The sequence below is a fragment of the Aquila chrysaetos genome, chromosome 23, assembly GCF_900496995.4.
Source record: "Aquila chrysaetos chrysaetos chromosome 23, bAquChr1.4, whole genome shotgun sequence".
NCBI lineage: Eukaryota > Metazoa > Chordata > Aves > Accipitriformes > Accipitridae > Aquila > Aquila chrysaetos.
Genome location: NC_044026.1, coordinates 18,243,692 through 18,261,088, shown reverse-complemented (window position 1 = coordinate 18,261,088; position 17,397 = coordinate 18,243,692). Strand labels below are relative to the sequence as shown.

Sequence of the window (17,397 nt, the reverse complement as noted above, 5' to 3'; positions counted from 1 at the left end):
TGCGCCCGCGTTGTTAAGTGGTGAGTTACTGGACTGCTAGGGGCGGAAAAAAACTGCATTTGCCTTGACTCAACTGGGGCACGTCTACTTCACCTCAGTTTAGGAAAAAAAGCAGCAATCCACACCCACCCATCCACAATGAGGAATATACACAAACATACATGCAAGAATATGTAATATATAGCTGTGCAGGCTACAGAATATATAATTGCCTGAATTAGATGCAAAGAAAATTATTCCTACAAATAGTCAGAATGACTAAGGTCAAAGCAGGCTTACAACACCAATACAGCTAGGTCGCTGAGCCCACGTGGGTATCTTTGCAAATGAATTCAGATTAGATATACGGTCTTACAGTACATGACACACCCATGACAGAACTACTGAAGATTAATGTAATGTGATGGCCAAAGACCGGTCTTCAGAGGCAAAATATCCTGGAACAGGTTCGTTGTTTTTATGCTCATAAAAGAAAATACTGGAAAGTGCGCTTGTGAGCCTTAGAAGGGTATGGAGACCTCACTACCTACGTGAAGCATGTCTCCTATTTCTTCACCCAACCGAATTCTCAAATGGACTGAAGGAATTCAGTATCCCATGGCTGTAGAGTCGAGCTTGTATCCCTTACCTGCACTCAACTTATGCCTAAGGTATATATATATGAACTATAAGCAGATATTGCAGCCCATTTTTAAGTGTAACTTCGGTATCTGTTTTGCCTTCAGACTGGAGTAAATTTCCTCGTTTACCTCAGTAAATCATTCTCCTTGCTGTTCTAACTGATTGAGCATACTGCTGAATCACAGTGAGCACAAAAGCGGCCTTTCTTCAAATATGCATAGCTTTATAATCCCTTAAAACCAGTAAAAGCTGGCAGTGCAGCTGAAAATTGCATCCCCAGCCTTCACTGATCATTCTCACCCATGCACCTCTCTTGTCTCGGTGTCCCAAGCATGCACGCTACCATGTGATGAACTAGATTTGGTAACCAATCTGTGTTAAAACTGGCTCACCCAAACAAAAATGCTTGAGAGACTAGCAGCATGCCCAACAGCGCTGGTCGTGCTGCTTACTCTGCTACTCCAAGGCACTCACAGACGCCGATGACGCCTCTGGTTTAGGAACCCACGTGGAACAGTGTCACGGACACTCCCTAGCAGCCTCAGTTGTGTGCCAGGGCTTCACCTCTTTATTTCTGTATGTGAAATGTGTTACGGAAAGCATAGAGGGCATTACACCGAGACGAGCAATTTTTCACCGGCATTACCCTACAATAACCCATCCCAAGTTCACGGGATGGCAAGCTAGATGATATTCAATTAGCAACCAACATCTTAATCTTCTTAGCTCCTGACTTTTGCTGACAAATCGTGCTAGTATTTGGCAGCATATCAAAACGATAGGACCACGCAATTTCAGTTGCGCTCCAGGCACATTAAAATGATGACTTCTACTTCTTTGGTGACAATACAACATGGTTTTAGCAGCAGAAAAATGGACCAAAACCTCATTATTTCTGAACCATGAGTCCAGTCCCAACTGAACACACTAGTAATTTTGTTCTTAAAGCATTCCAAGTAAATTATAATTACTGAAGGTCTTAAAAAGAGTTAACTGGCATTCTTGGCATTGGATACCAAGGTATATCTAGCCTACCTTTATTGAAGTGCTGCAGTCAAAACGGAAAGATTTGGTTTGTCCATTTTCAAGATACACCTTCAGAACATTTGGCATGAAAAGAAGTGAATTGTCCTTAACTGTTTCCTGCCAAGCAAATTAGTGAATTGAATTACAACATGTAACAAGGGAAATCTAAATGTTGTTCTATAAAGAAGGACATCATTCAGATGGAAAGGTAACAACTGAAAAGGAGTGTGTTGGGTCAAATCGAAAGCAGAAATAGCAATGCCCTGTAAGTGTCTAGCCATCCTCATTACAGCTGCGCTCTGTAGGTCTCTTTCCTGGAAAAATGTAACTGCTCACATACATTTTATGTCTGGCTTGGGGTGTTTTCTTTCCCTAAATACTATCTGACAATAAATGCTGTCTCTAAAGTTGAAACATTTTCAATAAAACAGAAAAATAGATTACTGTTTCTCTGACTATAGTGAGCTATTTAGTGTCTTCAATCTGCAAAACGGGAACTGCAGATTCATTAGTAAGAATTACAATCAAGATGTTTTACATTCTCTTTATAGCTGGATACTAAATGCTAATATCTGTTATCGTTTAAAAAAAGTAACATAATATTGCTACCTAATTGTGACGATTCATAACAAGGATAGTAAAATAAACAGGAAAAAGGAAGGGAAACAAAGCTTTGTTTCGTGTGGCTTTTTGTGTTGGGTTTTTTTGGTGTTTTTTTTTTTTTTAAGCAGAAATTGCTTTTGACAAAATACAGTATCAATTTATGTTTGGAAGAGAGTTGGATAAAGACATCAGTGTGGAACGATGTTCTGGCAAATTATTAAAATGAGCCAGGAGTTCATGTTTAAGGAGGAGTTCAGTGCCTCTCAAAGGGAGGCTGACTTTGCCTTAGGGCTGGAAACAACAAGTTCAAGTAGATGAAACAAATTTTAGAGAGGTCTGTAAGGTAACGTTAATCTGTTTTCCTGACATGCTACTTCTCTTGAGCTTATGGGTTTTCCTACTACAAAATTGCTCTGAAAAAAACCCAAGCAAGCATTATCAAGACTATAAAGACACACATATATGTGCTATCACAACAAAATGCCTTCACTAGCATTTTAATTTTATTTTAAGAAGGGACAAATTTTTCACAATATTATGGGCCCAATGGACTTTAAAAACAGTTCTTTCAAAAACTTCAGAAACAGAAAAACCCTTCCCTTTGCAAGCCTATCACCATTGCTCCTACCATATAATTCCCTCACTTTCCAGCCTTGAGGCATACCTTTGGATGAAATGCTCAGTCCTTCCTAAGGTTAAATAGTTGAATACTCACCGACACCTGGCCATTGATAATTACTTCTTCTGAGAAGCGCACTTTGACAGGATTGGACTTCAATCTTGCCTTTTTTGCAGCACTAATAAAAGCTGATTTAGGAGACTGGAAGGAAAAATGATGACAAGATATATCACATAATTTCAAGTTAAAACCTATCTTTCCTTTTTCAGTTATTCCCCCTGTTTCTCACACACTGGGAACTCTATGTATACAGCAACACTTTGCATACCATTCACTGAAGAACGGAAATACAGTCAAACCATAATGCGTCCCGAGATAATATATATGCACATACATATAAGGAATCACCGATGCATACTGCACATACTGAAAGTTATCCCGCTGTCAGACTAGAGCGAGGAGAAGGCTCTCAGTGTATGTACAAATTCCTCGTAGTGCTTCCACAATGACTCTTGTCAACCAAACTTGTTTGCATGAATGGACACGGAGCAGTGACCAACCAGTGACCCTTCCTTCAAACACTGAATGGAAAATTTTTGCATAATCTGTGATCCACTAGATACAGACATACACACAACTTTTGCCAAAAAAGTGTCTGAGCGCTCTCCAAGCACAGTGGCATCTCACTATAGCAGTCCACTTCAAAACGCAGGTTAGAACCACCAAAAGGCACCTGCAGGCCAGCAGGCTTCCCCCGAACGTATCCCCTACACGCAGCTTGTGCAACACTTGCCTTCAGTAGATCAGACACTTTGTGGGACTTCATGGATTAGAAGTCTAGAAACTTTCCTAATTTTCTTCTGGGACCTAACTGACTTTTACCTATTCCATTATTCAATGGATTCACCTGTGATCAGGTGTTCAGCCCTTGGAAAAAAATTCTCTCTCCATTTGAGGAGTTTGACTAACAACCCATTTTTAGTAACAAATTAAATATTCACAGTCAACGGGATTTCCATTTTCAGCAGCAGAAGCAAGGTAGTTTTATACTCAGGTCAGTTACAAACACAGCACTTCTGGCATTGCCTAACTCCATAACCATGACAATGGGCAACGGAAGAAATTCTGGCTTTGGCTGAAAATCACTGGGCTCCTTCAGGCCACGTTTTGGTCCATTTGTTTCAGTAAAATGTGAATTAAGATTTTCAGAATCTTATTCTAACTCCTGAGAAGTGGTCTTACTAGCTTTGGATACTGAAAAGACTAACTCATGTTGGTTTGCCTGTGAGAAATCAGCGCAGGCGTCAGTGATGATGATCCTGGAATAATTTCCTATTACCAGTGCAGCATGACAGCAGTCCTTGTAAACACAGAAGTCTTGTCACCATCACTCAAATTTTGACTCAACTAACAGTCTGCAGGAGTGATGCAGTAGTCCAAGGCCACATGCTCTTGTTGTCTCTGATCTCTGCTGAAACTGCTACAAAAGTTATTTTCTTGTGATGCAGAAGCCTTGTTTCTAGTAACTAGCAGGAGGAAGTCTCTAGCTCATTTCTGTATGCCACTGATTTATTATCACATCAAAAATGTGGTAACTATTATCATAGGCTCAGTATCAACCAGCAAACAAGGAAGGAAAGATGCCACATTCTCCCAGGAAATATCAGCGCCATGTGATACTTTCTGGAGCACAAAATAGAGCCAAGAAATAAAAATGAATGCTTCTTCACTTTTACAGTTCATTCTTTCTTACCTCTTCTTTAGCAGCTATCATCATACATCTTTTTAATCAGTAACAGTAAATGACAGAAAATTCAACCCCATGATCAAACCAAGCTCAGCTTCCAAAGCCAGTGCTGAAAAATGCAGAAGGTCCCCCGGAAGATTTGAAACAACCAACGAAAAGAAACAAAGAAAAAAAGTTAAAAAAAGAGAAAAGTTAACGTCTTAGGGCTGGGGCACCCAAAGTGCTTCTTCAGCAGGAAGGGACAACACGGTAACACTGAAGAAGCATGCTTACATATTGTATTCTAGAGATGAATTCCTAGAAAGACACAGTATACAATAATACCATGATTAATATAATAATTCTACACATGCCTTTTCTAATTTCCCTCCTCTCCATGTAGTCCCTTTCTGCAGTGTGTAAGGGAGAGAGTCTATATGGCATCCAAGTAATGGACTGCAAACTATTGATTCCCACTGCTACGGGGCAGCACAGCTCTAGTAGTGTGCTACTGGCTCTCCCTTGCAAGGGCACGGGGAGAAGAGTGGCTTTCACCTACTCTTCTTGCTGGAAGAGGCTTTTTACAGTTGTTTGCTCTTGTTGCAGATGAGTCACCAGTCTGGCCTCTCTTTACGGGCAGACTGCCAAATTTTCTTCCGGATTCTGGCAAGGTTATTCCCATACAGCAGATCTGGCAAACGGTTATGTGGCTCTGTTGCTCTCTACAACCTCTCCATAACCTCCCTCTTTTCCTCTCTACAACCTCAAAAGTCACTTGTGGGGGGCATAAACACTTAAATGATGTTACTGCAAAAATGTGATAGGGGAGTCCAACGCGACTGAAAGATTTGAACATATGCGAGTTCCCAAGACCCCCTCCAGGCTGTGGGGTTTAACGTACGTATTGCGCAGCCAGGGGAGCACACCGCGGTGGGGCTTCCCTCCCTTCCCACTTCTGCTGTGGCTATGTGGTCAGGACTCCGGCCCCTTGCCAGACACTCTGGGTGAGCCTGGAAGCAGACTGCTTTCTAAAAAGCTTCAAACTGTAAACCAGGGGTGTAAGAAAAACTAGAACAGCTGTGCCAGGTAATTGGGGGAATGTTCTCTGCTGGTTAAAGGTTTGAGTAAGAGCACAGCTTTTGCATTTAATTGCACAATCTCATTGTTTCTACCTCTGCATCAACTTGGCACTTGACATTTTCTCTTTGAGAAAGGAACTGTTTCTAAAAAGTGCGGCAAATACCTAGGAAAACAGTCGGGTTTGATTGTCGAACCTTGCTTGTCTAACAAAGCATCAGCAAAATGATGTGCTGCTCTATTCTATTTTAATGTCTTCAGGTTTGTAGGCGAAGAACGCTATCAATTAATGATGCTCAGAGTGCCAGGTTCATTTGTTTCTGATACTCTGACTTTTAGCCAAATGGAAGCCATTATCCTCAGTTAACCACCTTAAGCAGGAGGTGTTTACACTAACGCAGAACATTTATCACTGCAAGTAAAGTATTTGCATTGTCACAGATAAAACAGCTTAATTAGAGTGACTTTTGCAAAATGAAGGGACACATTTTAACAAGGAGTCAAAATACTTCAAAAACCCACAAACTTCATGCTGTGTGACCTAAGCACTGTTTCCTGTTAAAAGCTCAAATTTATCAGGATTTTAAATAATTTGTACTTGTTTACACAGAATTCAGTAAAAATTCAGCTGATCATTTCAACACTACCGGGAGAAACTGCTAACAAGATAAATGAAGCATTGTACATAGAGATCTGCTTGGAGGAAATGATAGTGAAGACTGAGACCCTCCTTTGAACCCTACTTACTAGGGACTGCAGTCAATGGGCATCCCATCAGTAGGGTCAAAACATGAGAGATTGCTATAACAAGACGAGGCTTTCTGGAAAATATTACTTTTCTCATTTTCTGGACTGTTCAAAATTAGATCTTATTTTTGTCAGCAGCATTATAGCAGGTCATTTTTTGACAGATCTTAGAAACAATATCCTACATTTTGAGGGAAACTGGTTTTTGATGAAAATAAGAATGTCTAGTACTTTGTCCGCTTTTGCAGGTAAACTATAATTTGGGGGAGATTCCAAGGGAAATGGTGTTTATTTGCTGCAAAAGCCCCTTTGAGTGCTCTTGCCGGTAGAGGTACTACAACAACAAAACCTTTACTCATGCTCAAGAAAAAGAAGGATTTAGCATTTAGAAGAGCATAGTGTAGTACTGAGTTACCATAATGAAATGAAACAAGATAGCAGTCACAAGGTAAAAAGAAAACCTGCTCTCTGTGACAATGTGTCAAAATCAGACAGAAAAAATGGCCACAGATTGTATATATGCTATTAATTCTAAGCTTGTTACTTAAAATTAGTCATTAGTTTAATACAAAATATTATGTTTGTTAGGAAATAAAGAAAAATTGCAAGACTGCAAAAATATGTTGACTTTTTGGTCCATCCCTAAAGGCAATTATATCAGACAAAATTTAGCAAGCAAATAAAACGTGAATAAGAGGAAGAATTAAATTTATTAAGTGGAACAGTACATAATGCCCAAAGGCAAACTAAATACTGCCATTCATAGCTGTGAGCAAGGCTGAAACAACTACACTGGCTCACAAGAGCATTGTAGAAGAGTAGGTAGGGACATGGGAGAAATAACGTGGACAAGTTTTACCATGCAGCAATTTGTTATAACCACAGGGCACTGACAGATCATCATCAGGAGTACTTCTTTGTTAAACTATTGGAACAAATTTAATTGCTGAAATAGTGGTCAGATTTGGGTTCTCTCTTAAAAGTTGGTGATCGATCACAGACAATTATATTTTACTATTTGCATTATTTATATTTTACTATTTTTAGATGGTAATCACAGTCTGATCATTAGTCCCATGCATGTATAACATGGACCTGTAAGGTGGGGAATAGCCAAACCTTACTTTAATGCAGGCATTGAGAAAATCCAATTCATTCCATCTGCAGTAAATGACAGCCTAGTTTACTGTGATTGTCCCAGAAACCATGAGTGAAACCTCAGGTCAGCTTCAGACTTTGTGGAACGTGCAGATGTTGCAGTGCATCTCGTGACTAGATGGGCCTGAGCCATCTAGCTCTGCGTTTATTAAATGTGGAGATCCTCCATAAAATCCCCTGCACTGGCCTTTTGGGATTCTGCCTCTCCAAAGTTCAGCCCTTTACATTCATGGATTACTCCTTTACATTCATGATTACCTCTCATACACAGGTGACTACTCTTTAATCAAGTGCAGAAAAGTACAAAAAAAGTCAGCCGTGCCGTACTACTTTCAACCCTACAACTGCAAGGATGAGGACCTTTGGGAATGAAAGAAACCTTCACCCCATACAAACCCAGGCTACAATGAACAAATGAAGGACTATATGAATTGTAATGCACATGAGATGGGAGAAAGGGCTAATGAAGAGGGAAAAGAGACCTAATGGCAACTGGGGGTGGGAGGAGAGAACTACAAGGAGAAAATGGTGGACAGGGTGAAGGCTGGAGGGGCTCTCTTCCACTTTGCTGAAAAATTAACATGAAAGTTCACATTGAATTTCCTCACAGTCTTCACTGCTGAAAAGATCATGTATTTCATACAACTGTACTCCAGAAAAATCCATATAGCCTAAGAGGAGGCCTCCAGGAAGGAAGGTCAGGATTTGCACCACACACAGAAGGAAGAAGAAACACTGCACAGCACAGGTCTGACATGAGAGGAGGCTCCATTGAACAGCGAAGAGTGGTTGGACAGTGGCCATGGTCCAGCCAGCACTTCCAGGAGGCAATGCAGTGATGGCAAGTTTGTCATTAACCACACCGTGATCCTCTCCTGTGTATGATTAAAGCTATGTATTGAACTGACCATACCAAAAAGCTGATATGGAAGTTACACAGTGGAAAAGGTCCTCAGGATGACCGTAAAAAATGTACACATTCAAAGAAAAAAAAGCCATCATCTCTACACCAACTTCACACCTTCAAGCAGTCAGAAATCATCTTGTTCAAAATGCTCACATCTGACTTCCAAATGATTTCTAAAACTACACCTTGGTAGTCGTCTTCACTTTAGATTTTGAAGTTTTTGTGACAAACCTGTTTCTTTTTTATATCCTTCTTTACAATCACAAGTCTAGATATGGTAGTTGCTGCTGTTACACGACTCCAGAAAGCAAAGCAGCATGAAAAAACCTGAGAGACTCTCAACAAGATTGTTGCCACAATCATTATGATCCATAAATGTTATTTATCGTAGTTTTTCTGCAAACGTTGTGTCTCAGACACAACTGTGTTATAACAAGAAGCATCTCTTTCAAAACAGAAAAAGATCTTATCCTTTTCCCCTTGCAGAACTTACGCACAGCAAAATTGCCATAGATCTCAGTTGGGCCTGGACTACATCCAAGGAACTTAAGAGATTAATCATGAAAGCAACCTATCAAATGATCTGTATACATAAAATCTGAACAAATATCAAACCAGGCAAGTTATTTGATTTGAGTAATGCTTAAAACTTAATAAGGCAACAAGCAGAATGATAGTCCATTTACAGAATAAAATGGTCAGAAATGATAATCAAATGCCATACTTCCAGAAATCAAAACTTTGAACTGCTTCAACTGCTTTAGCTGTTCAGTGACCTCCTTGTGAGCAGTGGTGATATGAACCTAGCAGAGACTTCTAGATTGATGGAAAGAAAAAGATAACCTAATGCTTTGTTTTGGTCATAATTAAAATGAAATTTTAATGAGTTTAAGCATTAAACAAAACTAAATGCACTTAAGCAAAAATGATCCGCAAAAGCTTTCAAAAAGTACTAAGTGAACTACAGAGTACTATAAATCTAGATTATGTCTACTTTCACCTGCAATCATAAAGGATGGTTACTTGAAAGCATGAAAACAAAACACACTCCAAATAGTGCAAATAAAACCCATTAAGAAACAGCACTCTTGTAATCCATCTTGGCAGATATTTTTCATGCAATGATAGAAAGAAAAAGGTTCACCATCAGGAAGAGAGATCGATGAAATGTTTGTAAAGATGTATTTCTGCCAAGAACGGGGAAGAAGTTCAGTCTTTATTTAAAAGCTCTTACTTTTCCATTGTCTGGTTTCTACTTCACCTTTCCAGTTTTATTGGCAAAATAGTAAAAGGAAAAAAGGAGGAGGCAAAATTAAAGAAAAGGGGAAAACACATGTGCATCATTATTTTTGAAGACATATATATTATTTCCAAACCGTAAGAAAAAACGTATTCGCCAGAAGACCAGCACAGGTACCCAGCCGGAGTGCAGCAACACCCAGGATGGCAGAGCTGAGAGGGATGTCACCTAACAGGCTCAGGCACTACTGACAATAACATTGTGGCAATACGAAGGCCAGCATGGGCCAGATGTTCAAGGCAACTCAGGAGTCCCCAGGAGACTTCACAGCCCAGGGTTTGCAAAAACTGAGGGACCTTGCACTGCTTCAGGGCTCAAACTTGGCTGCGCACACTGGCAGCATCTCAACCGCTCCCCATCCCTCCGCACACCTTTGTTTCCACTGCAGGAAAACTTGGGCTTGAAAGTGGTAAGGGAAGGATGCTATGAATCAACAAGACCCTGGTCTGGATGGGTTGGGAGGTACAATAAGAGTGCACAAACCAGAGGAAATCTGCAGGGTGCAACTGTCCTGCAGTTCATGCTCTCCCAACTAAGCTCATGCCACTGAAGCATCCCAACTTTGGGATAAAAATGGGTCAAATAAAGCTAGCCCCAATATGCATACGTCAGTTGCATCTTCTGACTGCTCTGTGGACATTCTTGGGGAGACAATCTTCATGCCTACATGAGATAAAACGTCCATCAGCCCCGAAAACTGGTGTGCCTTGTCTGCTGAGGTAGAGCTGGGGGACTCTGACAGACATGCCAGAGTGGGGCAACACAAATACGCGTATAAGATGGGCACATCAGCCCAAACGGCTGACAGGGCAGCAAAGTGTTCCCGTGCCATTCCTAGCTCAGTGACACCTAGAGGTAGTTCAGTTATTGATTAGCTTTTGGTGCTATGTAATGAGAGGAGGAGGTTCTGCCTTTTCAGGCCTCGAACATGGCTTGGACCCAAAGACCTGGGAAGATACCAGGTCATGACTTTCCTTCTTCTCCAGGTCAAAGGCTGGAGGAACACTGTACCCATGCTGCAAGGTTTCCCATTGAACATGGAGGGGACAGTTAATTTGGGTTTCAGCTTCCCTTACATTCAGTACATACAGGCTTGCTCTCATACCAGCAGCACAGTGATAACAGGCCGCAACACCTCACAGACACGTAGTACTACATTTTACTGTCCACTTTTAAGGACTACGCATACCTGCACTAAAGCACAAGCCCTTTCTTCCCCTGACATTTAAAGAAAGAATGAAGCCTGTCAACAGAATAAGGCAACCTGCATAAAAAAGGCAAGTGGGTGAAGATTTCTTTTCCCCTTTTATTATATATATTCCCTGTGATCAAAACCACTGGCTGTAATCCAGCAAGCTTTAAAGGTGGTTAGGTTTCTTTATTTAGTCAGACCATGCCTGCATTTTCATCTAAGGTGGCTGATGTCAACCAGAACCCAGCTCACCTTCCTGCCAGTGGTCTTACTGCAGCGTGGTAGCCCCTGCCTGGTTTCGCTATGCAATGCGTGCTTTTCCCCCGTGATTTAGTTGCTGTGCAGACTGGCTTCTAGAAAGGGTACAGGACCAGCACAGCTACATCTAAACTAGCCAGAAAGGCTAGTGAGTAGCACAAAGCCACACGGCACTGGCCAAGCTCCATTTGCAAGATGCGTATTTTGGCAGCTTCATTAGATAAACGGGTTTTCACATCTTTGTGTCAAATCCATCTCATCTCTTATTCTTAGGTGAAAAGGATGCAATTATCCCTTGTTAATCAAAACTGTTGTGTATCAGGCTAGCCAACAGGGAGCTGAATGGACCTGTTGAATCCAAAATCACCCCTAATGCACGGCTGAGGCCCCTCAGCAGCCTGCAAGGTACACGCGGCTGTGCACAGACGCACGGCAAGAGAGAGATGCTTGGCTTCTCTCCTTTTTCATGGGAGATGGGTTTGAGCTGACAGGTCATGAACCCGCTCCCACAAACTGCTGAGCGAGGCGCAACGGCGTGTCGCATCAGCCGGCTCCGCGGTGGGCTGCAGTTTCCCCCACTCCCTTCACGCCAGCCTCACGCAATCGCCTGTCTGTCTCTTCTCTGCCCTCACTTCCACGTGCCCTGCACTGGAGATGCACGCAGATGCCTCCCTTGCATAAGGCGCAGCCGGTTTCATACAGCAGCATAACTCTGTGGGACCAAGGCAGCATCAAGAAAAACCCGGGAGCTGCAAGAGACCAGAAACTGAAGTAGAACTCAGCGTCCTGCTCTACCTATCTTTCTGGGATGAGTTTAAAGATACTGTTATTATTTAACTTGCTAATGCAGTCTTTGAGTGCAGGACGCAGTAACGCCGTCTTAAACATCACCTTTAAGAGACACAGCCCTTATCTCACTTATTTCTTTTTATTGCACAGATAAGGTAGAGACACAGACAGAATACAGGCAGAAAAAAAAGCTGCTATGTTGCTAGGAAACTAATTCAGAAAACACTGACGATACTTACAGGGTAAGGTTGAACAACAGTAAGGAGGATTGATTCTTTGCAGCTTCTATAAAAAGAAAAAAAAGTAAAATCAAGTAAAGATTCATACTTTTATTCACTACAGATAACCAGCTTTTCTTTTTAATAGAGAAAACTGCAGTAATATGGCAAAATGTTTCTTACATAGCAGAGAATTACAGAGATGAATAATATGCCAAAATAACAAGTTTTTTCCAATCTAACAAATTGAATTGACTTAACTTTGCAGTTTATACTATGAAATATTTGCTTCATCAGAGACCTGCATGCTGCAATAATGATTTTTTGCAGCAAGAATGGAATAACATTTGATTAATCTTATCAGTTCAGCATCTATAGACTACGAATTTCTTTCACCTACTTTACACTTTTTATACTATCCAGCTCTTGTACACTTAATGCCAAATTTATCTGAAGACAGCAGTGTTTTCAAAACAAAAATAAGGACAAAATTTAGCCCCCATTTCTTCTCTAGCTCACCTTTCTAAATGGGTGGAAAAAGATTCATATTTGGTGAATACGCCCATCAGAATTTTTACATTTTTACAAGATTGCTAAAGAAACATTTTTCTTTAAAATTAAACAGCTCTTCTTTAGGATGAAAGTAGTAAATAGAAAACATATAAGCAACTCTAAAAAAACCCAAGTGATTTACAGGATAAAGAGAAGAAATTATTAGGAATCTTGATATGATCAAGTGGTCTAGACAAATGACAAATGTATATTTTGACAATTGGTGGGCAGTTGGGAGTGGCGAATAGCTGGGGAAAAGTAAGGGTAAAGTGGAAGAAGAAGGAAGAGAAGCCAATCAGAGTCAATATCTCTTATATTGCATTGTTGGTCAGATGGCTGTTGAGGGCATTTTTAGCTAAGAAAAGGTCAGTGGCAATTTTGTTGAGATGGAGTTGATTTTCTGTTGGTTTTACTACTTTCAAACACAATTAATTGTTTATTTATGTGATATATTGCCTGGCTAACTGAAGTGCAAGTGATTTGTCATGCCTGACCTGTTCAGCAGAACTAACTAAAGTAAATCACACTGTATTGGTCTTATACAGCGTCACCTTATATGCATATTCATGCCACTGATACACAACTTAAAAAGCCAAAAAGCAACGAAAATAGAGGAGAGACTAAAGGCTCAGCCAGAAAATTGGTCTGGAAAGTCAGCCTATACTTGATGAAGCCAACACATCTCTGAAGGCCAACTGGGATAGCAAATTCTACTTCTGTCAAAGCCATCAGTCATGCAAGGGGCAAGGTCTGATCAAATATCCCCTAACTAAAGAAAAATTTGTTAAGCTTCAATTTTTACTCCTCTTATTAGCTATTGATACATCATTACACTAAAAACGTATAGGTAGACTTTTCAAAAGGAGGGATTGAAGGCTTTGGTTGCTTGTTTGTGCTTGGAACAACAGAAATAAAATTAAGTTAGAAAGTTAAAAAAAATTAATGAGGAGCTACATGTGGTGAAAATTAAATATTCTGCCATAAACCCGCATAATTTTATCCCCTTTAGATATAACCACTTTAAGGAATTTCCCACAATTATTTTTCATTTCAATAAAACATGTTCCAAAGTTAAACTCCAGAAATTATTTATTCAATAATGAAACAGCCTTTATTTACAGCGTTCATATTTCTGAAAATTTACAGTTCATTTTTAAGGTCTGTAAGCTACAGCTTTGGAAATCTCCACAATTATTCTTTATTATTCTCCACTGTTATTCTTGAAGAGTTTATAGCTTATAGTTTGAAAAAAAAGCAACGTCCATTCTGTTTTGGCTAACAACAGGATTACCTCTACTTTTTTTTCTATTTCACCTACCACATTTTGGGGAATCTGAAAATGCATGATAAGAAATGTAATTTATTTCAAGAATCTTACCGTCACATCCATGCTATCCACATCTATCCAATTTGTCACTGTTCTATTAATCTAGGCATACCAGTACACAGAAAAGCCCACAGTTGTTAGCTATGGGATGAACTGCAGCCCTGGGATAACTACTCCATGCCCAACCGACCTCTTCAATTACTTTCAACCCACTAATTTATGTTTCTCATGTAACATAAGATTACCATCACCCCTGCCTCCTGCGGTCCAGCTACCTGAGAAAGTTGCCTTTAAAAAAGAAAATCAGCTTCTCCTGAAAATGTTTTTCAGCTCTTCATTACTCTTGGATTAAACCTGTCCAGGTGCCAGTGTAGGCAAGATTCATCCTAGACTAACAAGAACTTTTTTAAACCAAAAAGACAACAGATTTATTCTGGGGACAAGACTTTCTTACAGGATAATCAATTGCGTTGGAAGGATGCTAGACCCTGGACCATTCATTCAACATTTGGGGCTATAATAAGGCCATTTGGAGTATCTGGACCCAAGCATATTACACACACACAAAGCAGGTGTTAAGCACCGTGTACAGTCCCCTCATCATTTCTATAAAACACGTGCCACATTCAAAACACAGCAGTTACAAGAGAAATAAATATTTAATCAGCAGCTTTTTGATCTGCAGTACTCAGTCACGACTCCACCGCTCGTTTTAAAACCTTCTCAACTCATGATGACAAAACTCCATACCACAGCACATCACTTTCTACTTCAATACTGTTAGCAAATCCTATATATCTAAATGATAACCCCTGCAGAGCACTGGAGACTGTCAATCGTACCATGTATTGTATATATCACAGTAGCCAAAAAACAATGGAATCACTGACTGTGTACTGTAATCTGTAAGTTTTATAGCTTAAACTTATGTGTATGTACATACGTCCATGTGTGACATTAGAACATATAAACAGTTTAGATTAGATTAGATTACATAAACTAGGTACATCACCACACTTAAATGTGAGCTACTTCTTCTAAACAACTTCTGAAAGATAGTGCAAAGGCTAAAAAAACAGCTGCAGTCTTACTTTCCCCCTGCAATGTCTTTCCTCCTTTAAGAATGTGACTGAAGTAAAAAAAAAAAAAAAAAAAAAAAAAAAAAGAGTACGTATTGCAAATATTTTATTACCTTTCATACTCACTTAACCACAACCTAATTATTTCTCTTTTAAATCTACATACTCTTTTAGAGTCACTCCAAGACCAAACATCTGCAACTCCAAGCTTGGACAACAGCTGTGGACTTTTTGGTCGCTCTGCCATCTGACCAGCTAACACCAACACCACAATAAAATACCATGTTTCTTTCGTTTCCTGATGTTAGAATCAAATGGTGAGAGAACAGGGCTAAAATCTGAAAACTGCAATGGGAATTTCAGCGATTCACCTCTCTGTCCTTCCCTGTGCACCCCGCGGTGATTATGTTTGTCGTTCTCCCTACTCCTTACAGCTACTTAGGCTGTAACAAGGAGAGAATATAGATGGTTTGAGAATCAAATTACGGTACATTATAGAGGTTAAAGTTGTATTACTAAGTATCACAGATCTCGGGCTACATGAGGCATTAACATTCAGCCACAATGCCAGCCATTGACTTTATCTGTGAACTTGTGGCTGGAAATCACTGTCTCTCTTCTGCTTCCTTCTAGCTGGAAGAGAGGAAGGGATGCGAGGGCAGATGAGGGACGTGGCGGGACTCCCAGTATCTGAGCCATATGGAATAAGTGGCTCTGTTCTTTGTATGCGTCCTACAGCAAATAAAGCATGTGAATAAAGAGAAAATATATATATTACCTGTACTCACTCTTAAGAACTAGGAATGCAAGATTATTGTTTACACTAATTTCAAAACTTTTAGCAATTGTACATACTAAAGGAGTACTTGGTTTCTCTGCCAGTGAAAACAAATGAATTAGGAACTGACATATAATAAATAATATCATTTACAGGGAATGCAATTAAGAAAAATCTTTCTCTTAACCATAACTTACGTCTGTTTCACTCACACCAAACATCAAATTCTGAAACTCTTGTTTTGAAATGCTTTGTTCTCTGCTATTTCAGGATTCTTTGTTTTACTTTGGGTCTCACTATTGATGACAAAGGTCTGAGTTTCACAATTATGGAGTGTGATGCCATGATTTGCAGTATGCTTCACACTACATTTTTGAAGGAAGGAAATGGAAATCAGTGGGTCAAAACTTAACTACAAAATGTAACAGGTTACCTCAAATGCCCTATTCAAAGCTAAGGAAAGTGGAACACATCTTCAAATTCTAGCATCTAGGCTACAGAAAAATCATTCAGCATTTGAATGTCTTTCATTACTATGAAGATTAAGGCAGTAATATCGAACAAAGGGTTTGCAAAGTCACTCTACTGTAGTACATTTTGAATTATTTCAAAAGGATCATTTTGATTTGAGCTGTATATACATTTTTACATAAAACCTGCTCTACGGTAGTTATCTTCACCTAGGAAAGGTCTAAATTTCACTTCTCCAAACTTTTATCATGAGCCACAGTTCCTGTGGAGAAGAACAGTTTGCCCCAGAGATCTGCCTAGATTTATCTCCAGGGCCAGAGACACGTTCTGGAGGGACCTCGGTGGGACAGAGCAGACCCTTGATAACATCCTCCACTGTTACCACGCAGCCTCTCACAGTGTGCCTCCAGGTCCTGCAGTGATGCCAACCTGCCCGAGTGGACTAGGGGAACCTTGATAAGCTAGCGGACAGACTCAGTATTCATCGACACCCATGAAACAATGCAGGGAAAGGGGGAGAGAGGCTTTAAGAGGGTAATGCCTTTCCCCAAGGCTATTTTTGTCACAGGAGAAGCAGCGCTGCGCAAACACTAACACACAAGCTAAAAGCCCACGCGGTCCAGCTCCTCTGCACTGGAGAACTCCTCCAGCAAGAACCATGGTGTGAGGGGCTCTGCCAGCTCCGTTTCCAAAGGCAACACTGCAGCACACAAACTACAGGCAAATTTCCTCAGTAGCTTCTGTAAGTTAAATTGATTTTGTTCCTTCCCCAAGCTGAGCCTGTCTTTTGCCCGTGCCCATAAGTGGTGAGTGATCCCTCCCCGTCCTTGTCTCGACCCACGAGCGTTTCTTTATATTTTCTCCTCATCCCACTGGGGCCAGGGGGACGAGTGAGCGAGCGGCTTCGTGGTGCTTTGTTACCGGCTGGGCTGAAACCACGACAGCCACG

The 17,397-nt window shown here is 40.4% G+C and overlaps 1 protein-coding gene across 7 annotated transcripts in view; it reads right to left on the bottom strand.

The window, feature by feature from the left end:
* The window catches only part of FRMPD4 (FERM and PDZ domain containing 4), a 412,160-nt gene that overhangs the window by 19,431 nt on the left and 375,332 nt on the right, over positions 1-17,397 (bottom strand). For all 7 annotated transcript variants that reach the window (XM_029999016.1, XM_029999023.1, XM_029999017.2 and 4 more), the window contains exons 5-7: positions 12,263-12,308; positions 2,966-3,070; positions 1,657-1,764 (exon numbers count right to left, since the gene is read on the bottom strand). In XM_029999016.1, the coding sequence (XP_029854876.1) occupies positions 1,657-1,764; positions 2,966-3,070; positions 12,263-12,308 (259 nt within the window). The remainder of the gene's footprint in view (positions 1-1,656; positions 1,765-2,965; positions 3,071-12,262; positions 12,309-17,397) is intronic.